This window comes from Macaca fascicularis, chromosome 13 (assembly GCF_037993035.2).
Source record: "Macaca fascicularis isolate 582-1 chromosome 13, T2T-MFA8v1.1".
Classification (NCBI taxonomy): Eukaryota; Metazoa; Chordata; class Mammalia; order Primates; family Cercopithecidae; genus Macaca; species Macaca fascicularis.
Window position 1 is genome coordinate 974,205 of NC_088387.1, and position 17,222 is coordinate 991,426.

A 17,222-nucleotide genomic window follows, 5' to 3' on the forward strand; every position below is an offset into this window, starting at 1 on the left:
GTGTCCTGACTTGCTCTGGAAAATGCCTCCGGAAAAGATCCGTTCCTTTTCCCCTTCCACGGTCCCTCCTGGGCACTCTGGGTTCAGCTGCGGCTCCTCCCCACTCCTTGGGGCAGAAACTCCTGCCCTGAGCGCCCCTCTCCCCAGCCCCAGTTCCCCGCACCCCCTGCCCCCATTCTTCCTTGGTGACCAGGAAAGGCGAGGAGCAGAGAAAGAGGCAGATGGCAGAGGAGGCCCAGAGAGATGCTGGTGACAGGGTAGGGGAGAGGCCAGGAGAGCCAGACAGAGGCGCTCGACAGACTCTGAGAGGCCGGATTAGGGGCCATGGTGGGGGGGGGGGAGAGAGAGAGAGAGAGAAACAGAGAGAGAGAGAGAGAAGAGAAGAGAGAGAGGGAGGGAGGGAGGGAGGGAGGAGGCAGAGGGGTGGAGCGATAAAAGCCGGCAGGGAGGAAGGGGTGGGCAGGGGGAGGGCGAGAAGCCGCCGTTGACAATTACGTCTGGGTCCAAGCAAACATGAGGCAGCTGCCAGCCGGCCTGGGCAGTCCTGTCTGCCTCGGCTGTGAAGTGGGGAGACTGGCAACAGTTCCCTTCGGCACCCAGGATGCAGCCGGCTAAGGTAGGCGCTGGGAGAATGGAGTCTTGCTCTAGAGGGGGGTAGTGGGGAGGAATGGGGGGTTCTGGGGGTTGCCCTGGACCAGGAAGCATTTTTCTTTGACCCCTGTCCCCTCTTGTTCCACTTTCCTTTGGGGAAAGTGAGCTTTAGGGTGTCGTGGCTGGCGTTGGGGTGTCCTGGCTGGGAGGCTGAACTCCTGGGGCTGCCTTGGGATGGGAGAGGTTTTAAGTGTTTGCGGAAGAGAAGCTGGACAGAGGAGGAGCTTGGGGTCAGCCCCCTGCTCAGTTAGGCCCTTGGGCCAGGTGCCAGCGTGGCTGACACTGAGCCCGGGCCCCACAGCCTTCAGGGCTGGGGGAGGGGTGAGCCTGGGAGGGAGTCACTTGAGCTTGGAAGTTGGTCAGTGGACGCATCTTCTAATCAAGCAATTGAGTAATGAATGAGCGCTCACTTCGTTTCAAAGGGCTCAGAGCCCCTGACAAGGACACCCCCCACCCATTCCCTCTCAGTGGGCTGTGGGGAGGTCAGAGAGAGAACACGAGGAAAATGCCTGGCACAGAGTTCGGGAAACAGTCGAGCAGGTACTGGTGGGGAGCAGGGCAGGGTGAAGAATTAAAGTAGGAACGAGGGAAGGAGAAATAAGCTGCCTTCCAGCCTCTAGGTGACTCTCGGAAGGTCTGGCCTGCTGCCCTGTGAGCTGCCCACGCATTCAGGATCGTTCAGGACCAGGTCTGGCTGCTCATAACAGAAAGCCCCAAGTAACAGTGGCTGGAACAAGGTTAGCGGGGTCTCTCTGTCATGCAGAAGTCCAGAGGGGCCGTGGAGGCTGGCTTGGAGGCCACCTGGTCAGCAGCGTCTCAGGCCCGCTCTGCATCACTGCTGAGGTTACCTTAAGGTGCAACGTGGCTGCTGGAGCTCCAGCCAGCACACATGGGCTCATACTGACATATGGGCAGGAAGGAGAAAGAAAGAAAGGGCAGAAGGACCCAGAGAGAATCAGGGTCTTGAGTGTAGGAAAGAAGGGATACGGGGTTGGCACCTCAGTGTCTCTGGCCTGAAGAGATGGCTTCCTGCCTCTTTCACCTGTGAGGACAAGCATCCAAGCATGGGCGGGTGGCTGGCTTGGACCACACTGCCCCCAAACTGCAGGCCGCCCTAGATCTGTCTGCTCCCTCTTCCAGGGTGCCAAGAGGATCAGCTGAGGTGGTGGCATGAAGCCCTTTGAGCATGGCAACACTGCATATGGAAAATGTGCTTCTCTCTTGTCACCCTGGCACAGGGGTACACAGTGCGACTGTGCCCACGGGCAGAGATGCATTGCGTGACCCTGCATGACCTCAGAGATGGGAATTTCCAGAGCCAGGCTGCACACAGATGTGCACACAGCCAGCTCTGACCACCAGCAGAGGACAGTCCTCCCCTCCCTTGCCTTTCCTCTGCTGCTCTTAACTGCCAAAGGTCACTCTGGGAGCTTGGCCACTCCTGCCCCTGCCAGACTGGCAGAGTGGGTGGCCTGAGTCCTGCACTTACCTCTGGTTCTTCCCTTGGCCATTGTGGCCCTACACTGCCCTCCACCCTCCCACAACTGGCTCCTGGGTCCCAGTGAGTCTCGCTGTCCTTATGTCTGCTAGCGGCTTTCCTGTGACTGGCCTGGCCAGGGAGGGGAGTGAGACCCACAGCTTCTGGTGCTGGGCCCAGCAGAGACAGTCATCCTCGGAGGAACCACCACTAGGTCTCTCATCAAGATCAATGGGAGATGGTGAAAAATAACCTTCGTCTCTTGTGGCAGCAGGGACTGTAATCAGAGCTCAGGCTGGGAGGTGTTCTGACTCCTCAGGGTCATGGTCAGTGGCTGCCCCCCAGTGACGCCCCATGACTGCCCGGCTCCCCAGTCTTCTCCCCACACTCCCCAGCCGTTCACGAATTCTCAGCTGGAGGGAGGCGGGGAGCACTGCCATTCCCATTCTAGACGCCGAGGCTCAGAGAAAGGGAACAGCTCCAGGACTCCATGAGCTCTTAGGAGAAAGGATTGAAAGACCCGCAGGCTCTGCGGCAGGGGCTGCGGTCACGGTGTTGGGGCTATGGTGTCTTCACAGCCAGCAAGTGCACCAGGAACCCCTTCTGCCTAGCTTCTAGCCTTGTTGCAGGGCACTGTGCCAGATGGGCCCTAATTTGCTCCCACATTTCAAAAGACCCCAGGCTGCGCTGGAAGAAAGGGGCTCTGCCTCAGCTCTCCAGGAGAGCCCAGGGGAAAGGCAGGGCTGTGGGCCAGGAGCCTTAGGGTGCCAGCGCCCATCCGGGCCATTGTCTCCTGCATTATGTCCCTGGACTCTCGTGCAGCCCACGAGGCAGCTGTTGGTCTCATCCCCACTTCACAGATGGGGAAACAGAGGCCTGCCCCAGACTGCGGGCTACAAAGAGCTGTGGCTGAGATTTGAATCCTGCTCTTACTCCAGAGCGCAGCAGGTCCCTAGGGCTTGGGCGATGTGGAAGAAGACGCAGGAGGAGAAGGGCATGCTTTTAACCGGATGCCAGAGGAGGGGCCCATCCCAGCCATGCGCCTGACTCCCTGGGCCGGTGGTCTGTTGTGCCCTCTGAGCCCTCTAGTGAGTGACACAAGCCGGACTCCACCTGGACACATCCCCTGCAGGAGCCACATGACCTGGAGCTGGTTGCCTCCCACTTTTGGGCTGTGGATCCAGAGCTAGGAAGGACAGGGCCCCGGCATTCTAAATTCAGGCTGCCTCGTCTTATCAAGACCTTCTGCGGGAGGCAGAGAACGGCTTTGCTGACTTAGCAGAGGGGGCTCAGAGCCCACCAGCCCTCCCCAGCCCAGCCCTGGGCGTCCCAGCGACTTCCAGGAGCAGCCAGCGTGCCCAGCCCTGGGCGTCCCAGCGACTTCCAGGAGCAGCCAGCGTGGCTTCTGTGGGGAAGAAGGCACTGTCAGTTCCCAGGGTGAAACAGAAGAGGGGAGAGAAGTGAGCACGTCTTACCGACCTAGTGCCCAGACCTGGGGCAGGCAGGAGCCTGAGAGTTGGGGGAGGGCACAGAGTGGGGCGAGCCCCGTGCTGCTCCCTGCCCAGGGCTCCCGGCCCCAGCTGACTGGTGTTACCCTTGAGCAGGTGCATCTGTCACCTGTGATCAGCTGATGCCCTAGAAGGCCACAGAGCAGCCCTGTGGCAGGGAGAGAAGCAAGGGGACCCGCAGAGTTGGAGAAGGAGCAGCTGAGCTGAGACGGGAGGGCAGCTGGGGGTGGCATGTCCCACACTAGGGTGGGCCCAGCTTCCCCCTCCGATCTGCTACCTCACCTCTCTGCCCAGCATGCCCTCTCCATCAGTCTGGCTGGGCCTGGGCCAGGCTCAGCCAGGAAAAGCAGCTGGTGGTCTTTTCTGACCTCACCTCCCAGCCTGCCCAATGCCCCTGGCCCTCCCCAACCTTCAGCACGTGGACAGTGGGCAGGTGCCGGGGTAGGCAAGGGGCAAGTCCCCTGCATCCCAGTCCCCTCCTGCCGGTGCGACATGCCCCTGTGCCCAGCTCTGTCATGGGATCGTCTCTCAAGGTGGGCACTCTGGACAGCCCCACCTCTGCCCCACTGACTCAGGGCAGGGCCCTCCCCTCTCTGGGCCTCAGTCTTCCCATCTGGGTCTGAGAGGTGGTCACAGCGTCTGCCAGGCCCTGTGATGAGCAGTGCAGGGTGGGAGGGCACGGGCCTGACTGACTAAAGTCAGGGCCACTGCCAGCAGTGCCCCGCATGTGCACACAAATGTCCATGGGTCTTGCACAGAGCCCAGATCCTCACTGTGCGGGACTGAAGGACCCCGGCCAGGAGACCGGCACAGCCAGGAGGTGTCATGGCTGTGCCTTGTTGGTTGTGAGCCCTGACTCTGCACCAGCAGACCTGGGCTCAGTCCTGGCTCCGTCACGCACCGGCTGTGTGTCCTCTGACAAGTTACTTAGCTCCTCTGTGCCACTGTCCCCTCATTTTCCTGGGGGATGTATGAATATCACAGAACCCCCAGATAAATGTGATCCTTTACCAAGCGGCTTGGCCTGGCCCCTGGCACGGAGTGAGGCCTCCATATGTGAAGGGAATACCTATGCCATCCCTTCTGGCCGTTGGGGAGAGCCTGGGAAGGCCACCAAGAGGCAATGTGGCCACGGGCAACTCAAGCTCTCCCCTGGGTGAACGTGGCCTCCCCGCTGCCGGGCAGCACGGGGAGCTTGTCCTTGCCAAGGTGGGAGCCATCAGAGCCAGGGGGAGAGGCCGGCTCTCCTGCTCTGGTGCTGTGAGAGGGCTGGCTGGGGCGCAGTGCTGTGTGTGCGTGTGTGTGTGCATGTGTGTGTGCACATGTGCGTGTCTGCGTCTTCACAGACTCATGACGACCGCGGCTCCCCCGACAAGGCAAGCCGCCTGGCCCATGTCTGTCTGTGCCCAGCGGTGGGTGGAGAATCCAGGCTCTCCAAAGCTTCCCAATTCCGTACCCCGGGGCCTGCACGACACAACGCCCACCACTGCTTCCTGCCATCTGTCCCAAGGGATGGAAATAGAGCCAGCGACAGCAAGCAATGCCGGGTGGGCCAGTCCGCACTGCAGCAGCCGTGGACGGGGTGGGGGTGGGGAGCCCCACGTCTGAGCAGCCTGGATGTCCCCTTCTGGTCCCGGCCTCGGGGAAGCCCTCCCAGAGAGGAAGGGGGTGAGAACAGGGAGACCCCCTTCGTCTTTCAGGCAAGGCCAAGAATTTTCTATTTGGAGGGACAGACACTCTAAACAAATTCTCCAAGCGGCATTTTCAGATCTTCCGAGGAGCTTTATAAGAACAGAGTAGCCCAGGCCTCTCTGCCTCAGACAATCCAACCCCTGGGCAGGCGGATGGTGGGAGCCTCCTCGCGTGATTCTGGTGTGCGGCAGCTGAGAGTGGCAGGTTGGGCTTCCCTGCCAGGCATGCCAGGCTGCGGGCTCGGACAGCCAGACCCTCCCTGAGATCGGAAGGTGGAGGAATACTGACCCTCCCCCGCTGGGGGCTTTGTCACCTCGCCTTCCCCTTAACCCTGTGAGGGCATATTGTCACCCCCATTTTGCAGATGAGGAAACTGAGGCTCGGAGCTGTCAGGTTCTCTGTCAGGGTCACCGAGCTGGGAAGCGAGAGTGTGGGATTCACATAACTGGTTGGCCACAGATCCCTCCCACTGTCCTTGCTGCCGGACATCACATCCACCTGCCTTCGATCTACTACCCTGCCCCCCACTAGCCGTGCCCTCTGAGTCCACACCCAGGGGCCCTGGTGGCACATGCAAAGCCACTCACTTCTGTTTTGCATCCGTTAAGTCTGCAGACATCTGGGAGGAGTCAGCGATGTATGTGCTCCTAGAACGCCACCTCTGGGGAACGGAGCCTGGACACTTTAGCGCAGGTTTCCCAGGACTCTGCCTGGCCTCTGGCCGTGCACCCCCACTTCTCACAGGCCACCATGTGCCCCCTGCTCACCTCTGCCACGTCTGCTCTGGACGGCTCTCTGGGAGTTTCTCCGGGGCACAGTTGATAAGAACCACGGAGACTGAACTGGCAGCTCAAGGGTTTCACCTTGGCACGCCCCTGACAGTCTGACTGCATTTTCTCAGTCCAATGGGCCTCCACAGGACAAAACTGTGCCATGCTGGGCATCGGGCAGGGAGTGGGATGCTGCCCTGTGGGCCACCTGGCCTCTCAGGGGACCTACAGCGTAGGGAGCCGCAAGGCAGAATGTCCGGTCCAGGTCCTGGAGGTTTGTTCCAAGTGCGCAGCCTCTGTCTGTGGTGTGGAGACTCTGGGGTGATGGTGTGGTGTTTGCAGCAGAGACTGGACGGTGTTCAGGGGGAGAGGAAGGCATGGGGGCAGCCCTGCCTCCTACGTCCCCACAGTGACAGTTTTCTCAGGCACTGGGGAGCCACCGCCCCTCCCTCACTGCCCACATCTAGAGTAGGTCCTGTCTCCATAATAGCCCCAGCACCCAGCCATGACCTCCGCCTGGCTCAGCCTTCGCCCACTCTCCTGGGCCTGGGCACCCATCGCCTCCCCCAGGTGGCCCCTGCCTCATCCACCCCCCAACCTGACCTGCACATTCCACCAGGCCACCCTTCTGAGGCAGCTCCAACTCCAGCTGCACTTGGGTGGCAGAGAACAGCTGCCGCGGCTGTGCCCTGCCAGGAGGATGCTGCCCCAAGCCAGCCGGCTGGCAGGTCTGAGAACCATCCAGACCGGTGCTGTCCAACAGAGACGTGATGCAAGCCGCAGATGTCCCTTCAAATGTGCCAGTAGGCACAGTAAAGAAAGAAGAAAAAGTTAAATTATTTTAACCATATGTTTTATTAAACCCAGTGTAAATGATTATCACTTCAACCTGCCATCGATAGAAAGCATTTTTAATGTGCTATTTGATAGTCTAGTAAGTAAACGTTTGGAACCCGGTGTATGTTTACATGGAGGGCACGTCTCAGTGTGGACCAGCCACGTGTCAGTCTCAGCAGCCTGTGTGGCGAGAGGCCGCCGTCACTCAGACCTGGGGGGTCGCCTGGCTGAGTCGAGCAGGCCCTCAGCCTCAGCCACAGAGAGAAACACACACTTCCTGCCTTTACTGTTTTGCTGTATCTGTTGTGACCTGTGCCATTGTTTCTTACTATTTTTCTTTAAATTAACTCGTGCGTTGAATTTTAGTGAATCCATTTAGAAGGGAATCTTTAAATCAGTACTGTGAGTGGGAAGCCGGGAGCAGGAGTGGAAGGCAACCACCACATTGCCGTGAAATAAGGCAGCAGCGACAAACTCCCACCCACAGTCTGTGGCCTGTTGAGGCTCTGAGCTGAGGCCATGCCCTCCCTTTGTAAAGGGGATGGCACGGGGGAGCTGGAGAGTGCGATGGCCCGGAGTCTAAGTCATCTCCTGCACCTTGTAGGTGCAGCTCCCCAGGGCCGGAGACCTCAGGCCAAAGCCCCCAGGACGCAGCTGACTCAGAACAGGTTGGGTTTACCTCTGTTGAATAACAGGAGAACACGTACCCCAGGGACCCTGGCATGCTGCGTGAGAGGGGGTGAGCTAGAACCCACTGCAGGATTTGGGGCTCAGTTGGATGCGTTGGGTAATTTTGAGGTTCTAAGGAACCTCAAAAAGTTGGTGTGACCATTAAGTAAGATAACCCCTCCAAACAACTAACTCAGCACCAGCACCAGCAGGAGCATCACCCACGCCATCCCTTTTCCATCCCACAGGCCAGGAGGACTTAGAAGGAAGTTGAGGCCTGGTCCTGGCCTGCCTGGCTAGACAGGAGCCACAAATCTCGGCCCCCAGGTGACTGGCAGAGAAGGACCTGCCTGGCCCAGCAGCAGCCTCTACCCTTGAGGGAACCTTGTGACCTTTGAGAAGGCTGCAGGTCCCCAGGGCCAGCCTAGGGCCGTTTCTGGGACACAGCCCTGAGTGCCCACACTGCCAAGTGTGCCACCAGGGACTCTGCCTGAACCCGGGGCCCAGATCTTCTGGCTTCACTGGTCTCTGCCACTCAACCCTGGCCATCCCCTGAAGCTGATGGACAATGACAGTTCTGTTGCCCATTAAAATGAGGCCGGCACCGAGCAGGAGTGGGAGGGGAGAGTCCCGGGTGAATTAGGAAGAGCACCGGGGACTTTTGATCATTCGTGAATATTTATTCAGGGCCTCGTGCATGCTTGTGTTTTTAACGCCCTCTTTTTGGGTGCGTGAGAGTATTTTTTGATGGAAATCTTTACTGAGCTCATTGTAGATTCACGTGCAGTTGTAGCAGCTCACACAGAGGGCCCATGTACCCTTTACCCGGTTTCCCCAAAGACAGCACATTGCAAAACTACAACACAATAGCACAACCGGAGTGTCCGCAATGACGCAAACCACCAGCCCTATCCGATTTCCCAGTTCACACGCGCTCATTCCCGTGTGCGTTTTCGCCACAATTTCATCACTTCTGTAGGTTCAGGCACCCAACAGCACCACCAAGATGCAAAACAGCTCCGTCCCCACAAGGCCCCTCCTGCCGCCCTGTGAGAGCCACACCCCTTCCCTCCTGCCACCTCCCCCCATCCTTAACCCCTGGCCCTCTCCTCTGTTCTCCATTTCTGACGCTTTGTCGTTTTACAATGTTATATAAATAGAATCACACAGAATGTGACCTTTTGGGTTGGCTTTTTCATTCAGCGTCATTCTCCGGAGGCTCACGCAGGTGTGGTGTGCTCCAACGGTTTGTTTGTTTGACTTGTTCAGGATTCCGTGGTACGGACGCACTGCAGTTTTGTAATCATTCACCCATCGAAGGGCATTGGGATGCCTCCAGTTTGGGGCCATGCCAAGTAAAGCTGCCATGAGCATTTGTGTACAGGTTTTCACTTGAACATAACTTTTCATTTCTCCAGGAGAAACGCCCGAGAGTACCGTGGCTGGGCTCTGTGGTAGCGCATGTCTGGTTTTTATAGGAAGCTGCCAAACTGTTTTCCAGAGTGGCTAAGGCGTTTTCCTTTTCCACCGGCAATGCAGGGGAGATTCCGTTTCTCCACATCCTCAGCAGCGTTCAGTTGTCATTATCTTTGGTTCTAGCTGTTCGGACAGGCACATGGTGGTGTCCCACGGCGGTCCTCCTCTGCGTTGCCAGAATGGCTGATGACGGTAACATCTCCTCCGCCGCCTTTGCCATCCGCACGTCCTCTCTGGTGAAACGTCTGTGCATGTCTTTCGCGCTTTCTAACCTGACGTCTGCTCTTTGACTGCTGAGTTTTGGGAGTGAGGATCTCTTGGGTGCCAGGCTGTGTCACGAGGAAAAACAGGTCACGTGAGCATCAGGTGTCACTCTCGCAGAGCTGACGCGCTAAAGGGGAGAGACAGAAAATGCACCAGAAAACACAATAGTAGGATAGGTTCACAGTTCACCAGGGCTGGGTGCTGTGAAGAAGGGCTGAGATGGAGGCGCACGTGGGAGGGTGGCCTAGGTAGTCAGGCAGGGGCTCTCCCTGAGTGAGGCCTTGAACGCCCAGGGCAGAAGCGTCCAATGCTGGGAACAGCAGGTGCCAAGGCGGTGGTGTGGGAGCAGACTTGTAGGGGCACGGTGGGGCTGTCAGGGCTTGGCAGGGAGGCTCTGGGGCTGCCAGCAGCGTTGGGGCATCTAATTCATGTGCCATCTCATCACTGCCCCAGCTTCTCTCCCAGCACCAAGGCACTGTGGGGTGAGGGGCCATGGGGCCGCCTCTGAGGACACCCCCCTTCCATGCTGTGAGCCTCCCAAGCTAGCCGGAGGGTGCCTGCGCTGCTATTTAACATTCCCTGACAGCTCAGTCAGACCCTCTTCCAGGCAGACAAGTGTCAAATATTCATGAGGATGACCCGGTCACTCTCCCTCCTCCAGCCTCCCCGACAGCCTGATGGGCCCCAGCGCTTTCCAAGCTCCACTGCTGGGGTCTCCCTGCCCTCCCCGCCCCCTTCTCCTCAGAACCCACCGCCTGACTCACACAGTGGGGTGGCCATCATGGGCCTGCCTTATGGGGTTTCCAGGTGGGATTCTGGCCCCTCAGCCAGATGGAGGAGCCTGGCCTGGAACCCCCGCCCACTACTCCACCCAGACTTTCTCCACTGGGGCCCCCTTGCCCAGGAGGGCGTCACAGCACTCCCCAGCGGTACTTTTGGAAGGCTGCTGATGTGCCTAAGGGGCTTCAGAACACATCCAGCTCCAGAGAGTGTCCCAGGGACCCAGGCCGAGAAACAGTGTCAGCAGCAAAGCCCGTGGTCAAGCCCCTGTGAACACTGGAATCAGAAGACGATACATATACGTATAGCGTGCGCCCGGCACGTCCCAAACTCAGGGAATTCGTTTCCTCATCTGCAAAACGGGGATCGTGTTAGCGACCACAGCGGGTTGTAGTGACAAGATTCCTTTCAGCTCAGCGTCGACATCCACTTGGGAGGTGCAGCCAGCCTTCCTGGGAGGACAGAGCCCTGTGAGCTAGAACCCAGGACACCCACGGGATCTCCCACATGACCTGGGCCTGGGGCTTCAAGACAGAATCCCTGTGACTAACCCTGGGCCCCGAGAAGCAGCCTTGCCCGCCAAGCCAGTGCTGTGCTGAGATGGGCGCAGACGGGGCTGGGGGTCTCAGCAAAGAGCTCCTGCCAGGGGCTCCCCGGCTGCCTCAGTTTCTTCTGATGGCCTCTGCTCACCCGCCGTGCAGAGCCTGCGGCAAAGAATTTGTGATGTAATAAAGCGCCCGCTGCCACTCTCTCCCCTACTCCCCTCCTTAACCAAGATAAAGACTCCTGAGTAAGATCCTGAATAATGGAGAACCTGCGTCTCTGACCCAGCCTGACAGGACGTGTGTGTGTATATGTCTGTGTGTGTACGTGTGCGTACGAGCATGTGTATGTGTGTGTGATATGCATGTGTGCTTGTGTGTGCGTGTGTGCATGCGAGCATGTGTACATGTATGCATACGTATGTGTGCATGTGTGTGCGTGTGTGCACACAAGCATGTGTACGTGTGTGCATATGTATGTGTGCATGTGTGTGCACATGCGTGCATGTGAGCATGTGTACACCTGTGTGTGCATAGCATGTGCATGTAGGGAGCTTCCCTCAGCACCCCAGGCACCCGTCCACTCCCAGCTCTCCCCCTCTTTCTGCTCCATCAGCATGGCCAGTGCCTCTTTTTGCTGCGGCTCTGGGCACCACTGAGCCCCCTCATTGCTTGGTGAGCCTTGGAGAAGGGGAGGGACGTGCAGGGGTTATTGCCAAGGGTGTGTCGGAGGAAGGGTGGATGACGACTGTGAGCTGGAGGACTGGTAGTTGGGACCTAGCTGAGGAAGGCCCAAAAGCCAGGATAAGGGAACTGGACATCTCCCGGCCTAGGGGACCACTTCACTAAACTGAATAGTGGGCCGGCTGCCAATCCCAAAAGAGGATGGGCCTCAGGGACCATGAGCCAGTGAAGTACCCGGAGAATCCTCCCTCAACTGAAGCCTGCAGTGTGCAGAGACCCGTGGGGGTCCCAGGCCCGTGCCTCAGGAGAGGGGCCAGACTTTGCAGCAGCAGCAGAGCCCCGTCACTGGGCTCTGTGTGGACGGGCACGGCCAGGGCCGGTGTCCGGCGCTGCTCTCTGATCTCGCCTGCTTTCCGGGACTGGCTCTCTGTGCTTCCCTGCAGGCTGTGACTGGCCCGGGCTCCCTGCTGCCAATTCTCCCAGTTCATACCAGCAGGAGTCAGTCTCTGGCCCTCGCACCTGAGAGTCCAGCTAGCACAGGGCTGTCTTGCGGGGCTGCGTCTCTCTAAGCTGCTTGACAACCCCGCCCATCTGTTATTTACTTTGAACAACCAAATGCTTTTCAGGACTGTGCAAAAGTAGCACACACGAGACCCTGTGATCTGGGAAGGGCACGGCCAACCCACCCCCGAGTGACCCTCTTCACTGGCCAATGAGTCCAACCGCTCAGAGCTCATATGAATGTGGGGTGGCGCCAGTGCCACAGCTGGAGCTCAGGCAGTGCGTCACGGACAGAATGGGCATGAGGGCTGTTGGTGGGCTGTGGTCCAATTGGCCAGGCCACATCTGTCCCCCTGCCACCCTGAGCAGGAGGGGACAGCCAAAGGCAGCAAACTAGACCCAGCAGGTGCACAGAGGTGTGGCCAATGGCAGCCAGCCTGCCATGCACCTCCTTCCTCCGGTCTTCACGGGCCAGCCGCCGGCATGGGAGCTGAGCATGGTGGGCAGTTCGGATGTCAGGATTGGGGGGCCTGAAATACGTGGTAGGAGAGCAAATCTTGCCACCCTGGGGCCTCCACCATGACCCTAGGCCGTTCTTTCCCTATCCACACTGACTCAGGCTCATGGCCCACTGCCTTTTTTTATTTATTTATTTATTTTTGAGACAGAGTCTGGCTCTGTTGGCCAGGCAGGAATGCAGTGGCACAAGCTCAGCTCACTGCAACTTCCATCTCCCGGGTTCAAACAATTCTCTGCCTCAGCCTCCTGAGTAGCTGGGTTTACAGGTGCACGCCACCACGTCTGGCTAATTCTTGTATTTTTAGTAGAGACAGGGTTTCATCATGCTGGCCAGGCTGGTCTCGAACTCCTGACCTCGGGTGATCCACCCACCTCGGCCTCCTAAAGTGCTAGGATTACAGGCGTGAACCACCGCGCCGGCTGGTCCACAGCCTCTTAATGACCACCCACGGCTCGCTCCTCCCAACACTCTCCCGTCCATAGCTGGAGCCGTTTCTTCAGATCCCTGCCAGCCTCAGTGGTGGGTTCCATCAGCGCAGCCCTCCTGGGGTCACCACCCAGCCTTTCATTCACTCTCAGCTTCTCTCAACATGAAAACTCAGGCAGAGCAGTGGCCCTGCTTGGGGAGTGAGGGAGCTGGACCTGGCTCCCTCACTGTATAGATCCACTTGCCTCTCTGGTCTTCAGGCAGGCGAGGGATTGGGACCATGATTTCTAAAGGCCGCTCAGCTCTGGCAACCTGGCCTGTGCCAAGGGGGAACCCAACGAGCAAGTCTGGGATCGCTGCTGACAACCCCTCCCTGCACCCCTGTCCTCCCCGCTTCCAGGGGTCCCGTCTTACACCACAGCCAGGTTGTAGAGTGAAAGGAACCTGCCCACACTAGGCGTGCAGCCCTGGAAGGAGAACCCTTGGTGGTGTTCAGGCCTCACCTAGGATATCAGGGCAGCTGGGGACCCTCCAGGGGTCCTTCTGAGCTGGGGCTCAGGGCTGCTCTGCCTGTTCCTACTGCAGGAGGTGACAAAGGCATCGGACGGCAGCCTCCTGGGGGACCTCGGGCACACGCCACTTAGCAAGAAGGAGGGTGTCAAGTGGCAGAGGCCAAGGCTCAGCCGCCAGGCTTTGATGAGATGCTGCCTGGTCAAGTGGATCCTGTCCAGCACAGCCCCACAGGGTTCAGGTAGGGCCAGGATGGGCTGTGGTCAAGGGTGGGGGTGGGGAGATCTGTTCTGAGCACTGTCCTTTGTGAGGGCTCAAAGGCCAGCCCGGGCCACACCGCCCCTGTCTCTATTGAAAATGTGTTTTCATTCACTCACACCCTTCCCCATTCACTGAGTGCCTGCTTCACACAGGCCACTGAGCTCCCAGTGGGACCCACAGAGCATGGGTGCAGAGAGCTGGGACCACACTGGGGCTTTCCAGTTGGCTAGGAAGACAGAGCCAGGCTGCAGAGTCCGACACACCAGGCTCCACCCTGCCCACTGCTCCCGCCCTGAGTAAGCCGGGGTACCTCCTTCATCCTTTGTAAGCCCTCCGTGAGAAGGCAGGCTGGAACCTGTCCACAGGGCACATTTGAAGAAGGGAAATAATGTGTGCAGTGCCTGGTGATCAGGAGGCCCCGCCCTCAGCCCCTCCTTGGTCCTGTTCGGTGCACCCCAAGGATTAGTGCCGGCTCTTCGTCTTGGCCTGCGTTCTGGTGTGTTAACGAGAGAACTGGCGGGAATCACTGCCCTGGGCTCGCCGTGGGTGATATTTGGTGCTTGCCGGGTGTGACAGGGCCACGATCTCACACACACACGCAGACACCTCCCACTCACACCTGTGCACACACGCCGGTGCCTCTACCACACATGAGCTTGCACACTCACCATGCACACATAGGTAGGCATACCATACACACTTGCATACTCACATACACACACACCACATGCAGGCACACACATACCGTGCACACTCATGCAGGCACACACACACCACGCACACTCATGCAGGCACACACACACCACGCACACTCATGCAGGCACACACACACCACGCACACTCATGCAGGCGCACACACACACCACGCACACTCATGCAGGCACACACACACCACGCACACTCATGCAGGCGCACACACACCACGCACACTCATGCAGGCACATACACACCACGCACACTCACGGGATCACACAGGTGAGCATGGTGCGTATGACAGTCTGCCTCTGACTTTAAGGAAAAGGTGCCGACTTGCCTTTGACAGCTGCATCTGGTTTGCTGTCTTGGACCCTCTCTAGCTGTGTGATTTCCAGGAAACCTTGGTCCCCTGACCAGGGGATGGGCACAATAGGGGTCCCAGCCTCCCAGGCTTGATGGGGGTCATGCATAGAGGTGATCACCTGAGGGGTCTGGGCAAACAGCAGGCACCGTGGCTGACAGCCACAGCCAGAGGTCCACGCCTGTGCACAAAGGGACTGGCCGCTACGCACCAGATCCCCGTCCTTTACCCACAAACGCCACTCCATGGTGCTCCCAGCACGACTCCAGCCCCCTCCCTTTTGCCACCACCACCTCTGCTTCCCCACAGAGCCCCTACCCATCTATGATGCTGTCACCTTGGCTGACACTTGTTCCCAACCCCTTTCCATGGAAGCACTGGCACCTGTGAAGGCATGGGTGAGGTCCGCGTGCACCCCAACTTCTCGGGGATGGGGCTGGTAGGTTTTGCAGGTGGCAGAAACTTGATAAGTTGACTAGAAGCACATACACATAGCTCGACCGGGAAGGACCACCTTCAGGGCACTGTCCGTTCTGCGTCTGTTCTCCCTTAGGGTGGGGACGAGAGCACGGTGGCCATTGCATGTGCTGGAGGCTCAGGTCCACTCTGACGGGCACAGCTTCATGTCGTGCGAGACTCAGATTTCCTCCACTTTAGTCTTCCGGGGTTTTCTTGGTGGCAACGAGTATTTAAGGGGTGCTGCAGTGGAACCCTCCCTCCATCCCTCAGGTCCTGCAGATGCTCTGCCTCATCCTCCCGTCTCTGTCTCTGGCAGGCAGAGGTGGCTCGGGATGGTCTGGGGCTGGTGTGCACCCTTTGCCAAAGCTTTCTGCACACCCGTGACAGCAGCAGCTGTTCTGAGTGGGGTGGACGGGGAGGAAGGCGAGACAGGGGCTGGCTTGGCGTGTTCAAGTCAGGGCTGGGGGGGACCATCCCTGCATGGCCCACCACAGCATGCCCCACCTTACCTCAGGGCAGCTTCCTGGAGGGCAGGGCCTTTCCACACCAGCTGTCAGGACACGTTTGCCAAACAACTTGTCAAACACACTCAGGCGACAGAGCCAGGGCACCAGCGATGGGTTCGCTCCCGTGCGTGGACGCGTTTACCGGACCTTGTGCAGGGACTGGGAGCAGATGTGAGTGACACGTCCAAGAGCCTGTTTGATTGTGCAAGGGAGCAGTGTGAAGCTCATCTCCCTGATGTGCCAAAGCGTCCTTGGCAGCTCGGGGAGGTCACATGACTCAGCAGGTGGCACAAGAAGCGGGGGTTGGGGCAGGGGGGGCTCGGGCCCCGAGCTCCACGGTGCCCACCTGACGAGCGTCTTTGGTGGGAGCTGAGGGAGGAGGGGGCCCAGGGACCTCACAGAGGGAGGAGCCAGGACTCCGATGTGACCTTTGTCTCCCTTGGCCATATCTCCCGGGTCTCCTATCTTCAGTCCAACATGTCCCGCGTGTGTCCCGCAAGGAGGGCGGGCTAGTCACACTGAGGGCTTTGTGCGCATGTGAAGTGCTGCGCCGTGTGCAGACGGACGAGGTATCCCCGCTCTTTGGGAGCCTGCACAGGCTCTGGGTGCAAAGAACAATGGGGCCCATTCAGTGTAGCCCCGCGGCATGCTCTGGGAGGCCCAGCACGGTGTCCTGAGCCTTGGGGTCCTGTGGGAGGCGGGCGGCCCAGACACTGTGCCCTTGTACTGGGGTTTTTCCATTCGGCGGAAGTCGGGCCAGAGACACAAGTCGGGAACAGCTGGGAGTGAAAGCCAAGATCCAGCTTGGGCGAGGTAGAACGTTGGCAAAGAGCGGGCAGGAACCAGGGGCCTGGAGACACTGGGCGAGGGCTGGAGCATCGTGGCTGGGCCCTGAGTGGCCCCTCCTGGGTGTGAAGACTCCAGGATGGAGTCAGGAGGTGGCCAACAGTGGGGCCTCTAAGAGGGGAGCCCAGGAGACTCAGAGCACAGGCAGCCTGGCCCCACTCTACCCAGGAGATGCCCCCCATCCCCAGCCTACAAGCTCCTTGGACCCTCCTCCATTACCCAAAAGCTGGGCCTCTGGCCTGCCCTGCGTGTCTCCCCCGCATCTGAAGTCCCTCCCTGCAGGACGCCTCTCCAGAGGCATGGCCAGTGCCACACTGGACAGACCTGTTTCTCAAGCCTGGTGCCCACAAGGGCCGTGGGACTTGGGTTTCTTCAACTGGAATAATAATGTCACCCACAAATAACCTGGGGTCCCGGCTGCAGACAGTTGAAACCGGGCAGGCGGGTTTAAGAGGAGGCGTCTGCTCCAGGCCTCAGGAAGTTCACAGAAACTCCAGAGGACCAGAGAACGAGGTCTGAATGGGATGAAGCCAGGGCCCCACCTACCGCCTTGGGAGATGCCTGGCATCCTGGACCACTCTGGCAGGAACGCTCTAGCAGCTGCTGCACCCCTCTGTGTAACACGGTGCAGCCATTTCTCATACACACACACATACACACACGCACACACACATACATGCACACACACAAGCACACACACAGCACACACATGTGCACACACACATACACACACATGCACACACACATGCACACACATACATGCACACACAAGCACACACAAACCAC

At 58.9% G+C, this 17,222-nt stretch overlaps 1 protein-coding gene across 4 annotated transcripts in view; it reads left to right on the plus strand.

The window, feature by feature from the left end:
- The first annotated feature begins 509 nt into the window (after positions 1–509).
- Positions 510–17,222, plus strand: part of KCNIP3 (potassium voltage-gated channel interacting protein 3) — a 91,825-nt gene continuing 75,112 nt past the window's right edge. For 3 of the 4 annotated variants that reach the window (XM_045368838.2, XM_074010970.1, XM_074010971.1), the window contains exons 1-3: positions 510–616; positions 9,204–9,272; positions 13,383–13,548. In XM_045368838.2, the coding sequence (XP_045224773.1) occupies positions 602–616; positions 9,204–9,272; positions 13,383–13,548 (250 nt within the window). In that variant the 5' untranslated portion in view covers positions 510–601. The remainder of the gene's footprint in view (positions 617–9,203; positions 9,273–13,382; positions 13,549–17,222) is intronic. The other variant, XM_045368839.2, reaches the window with a different exon arrangement.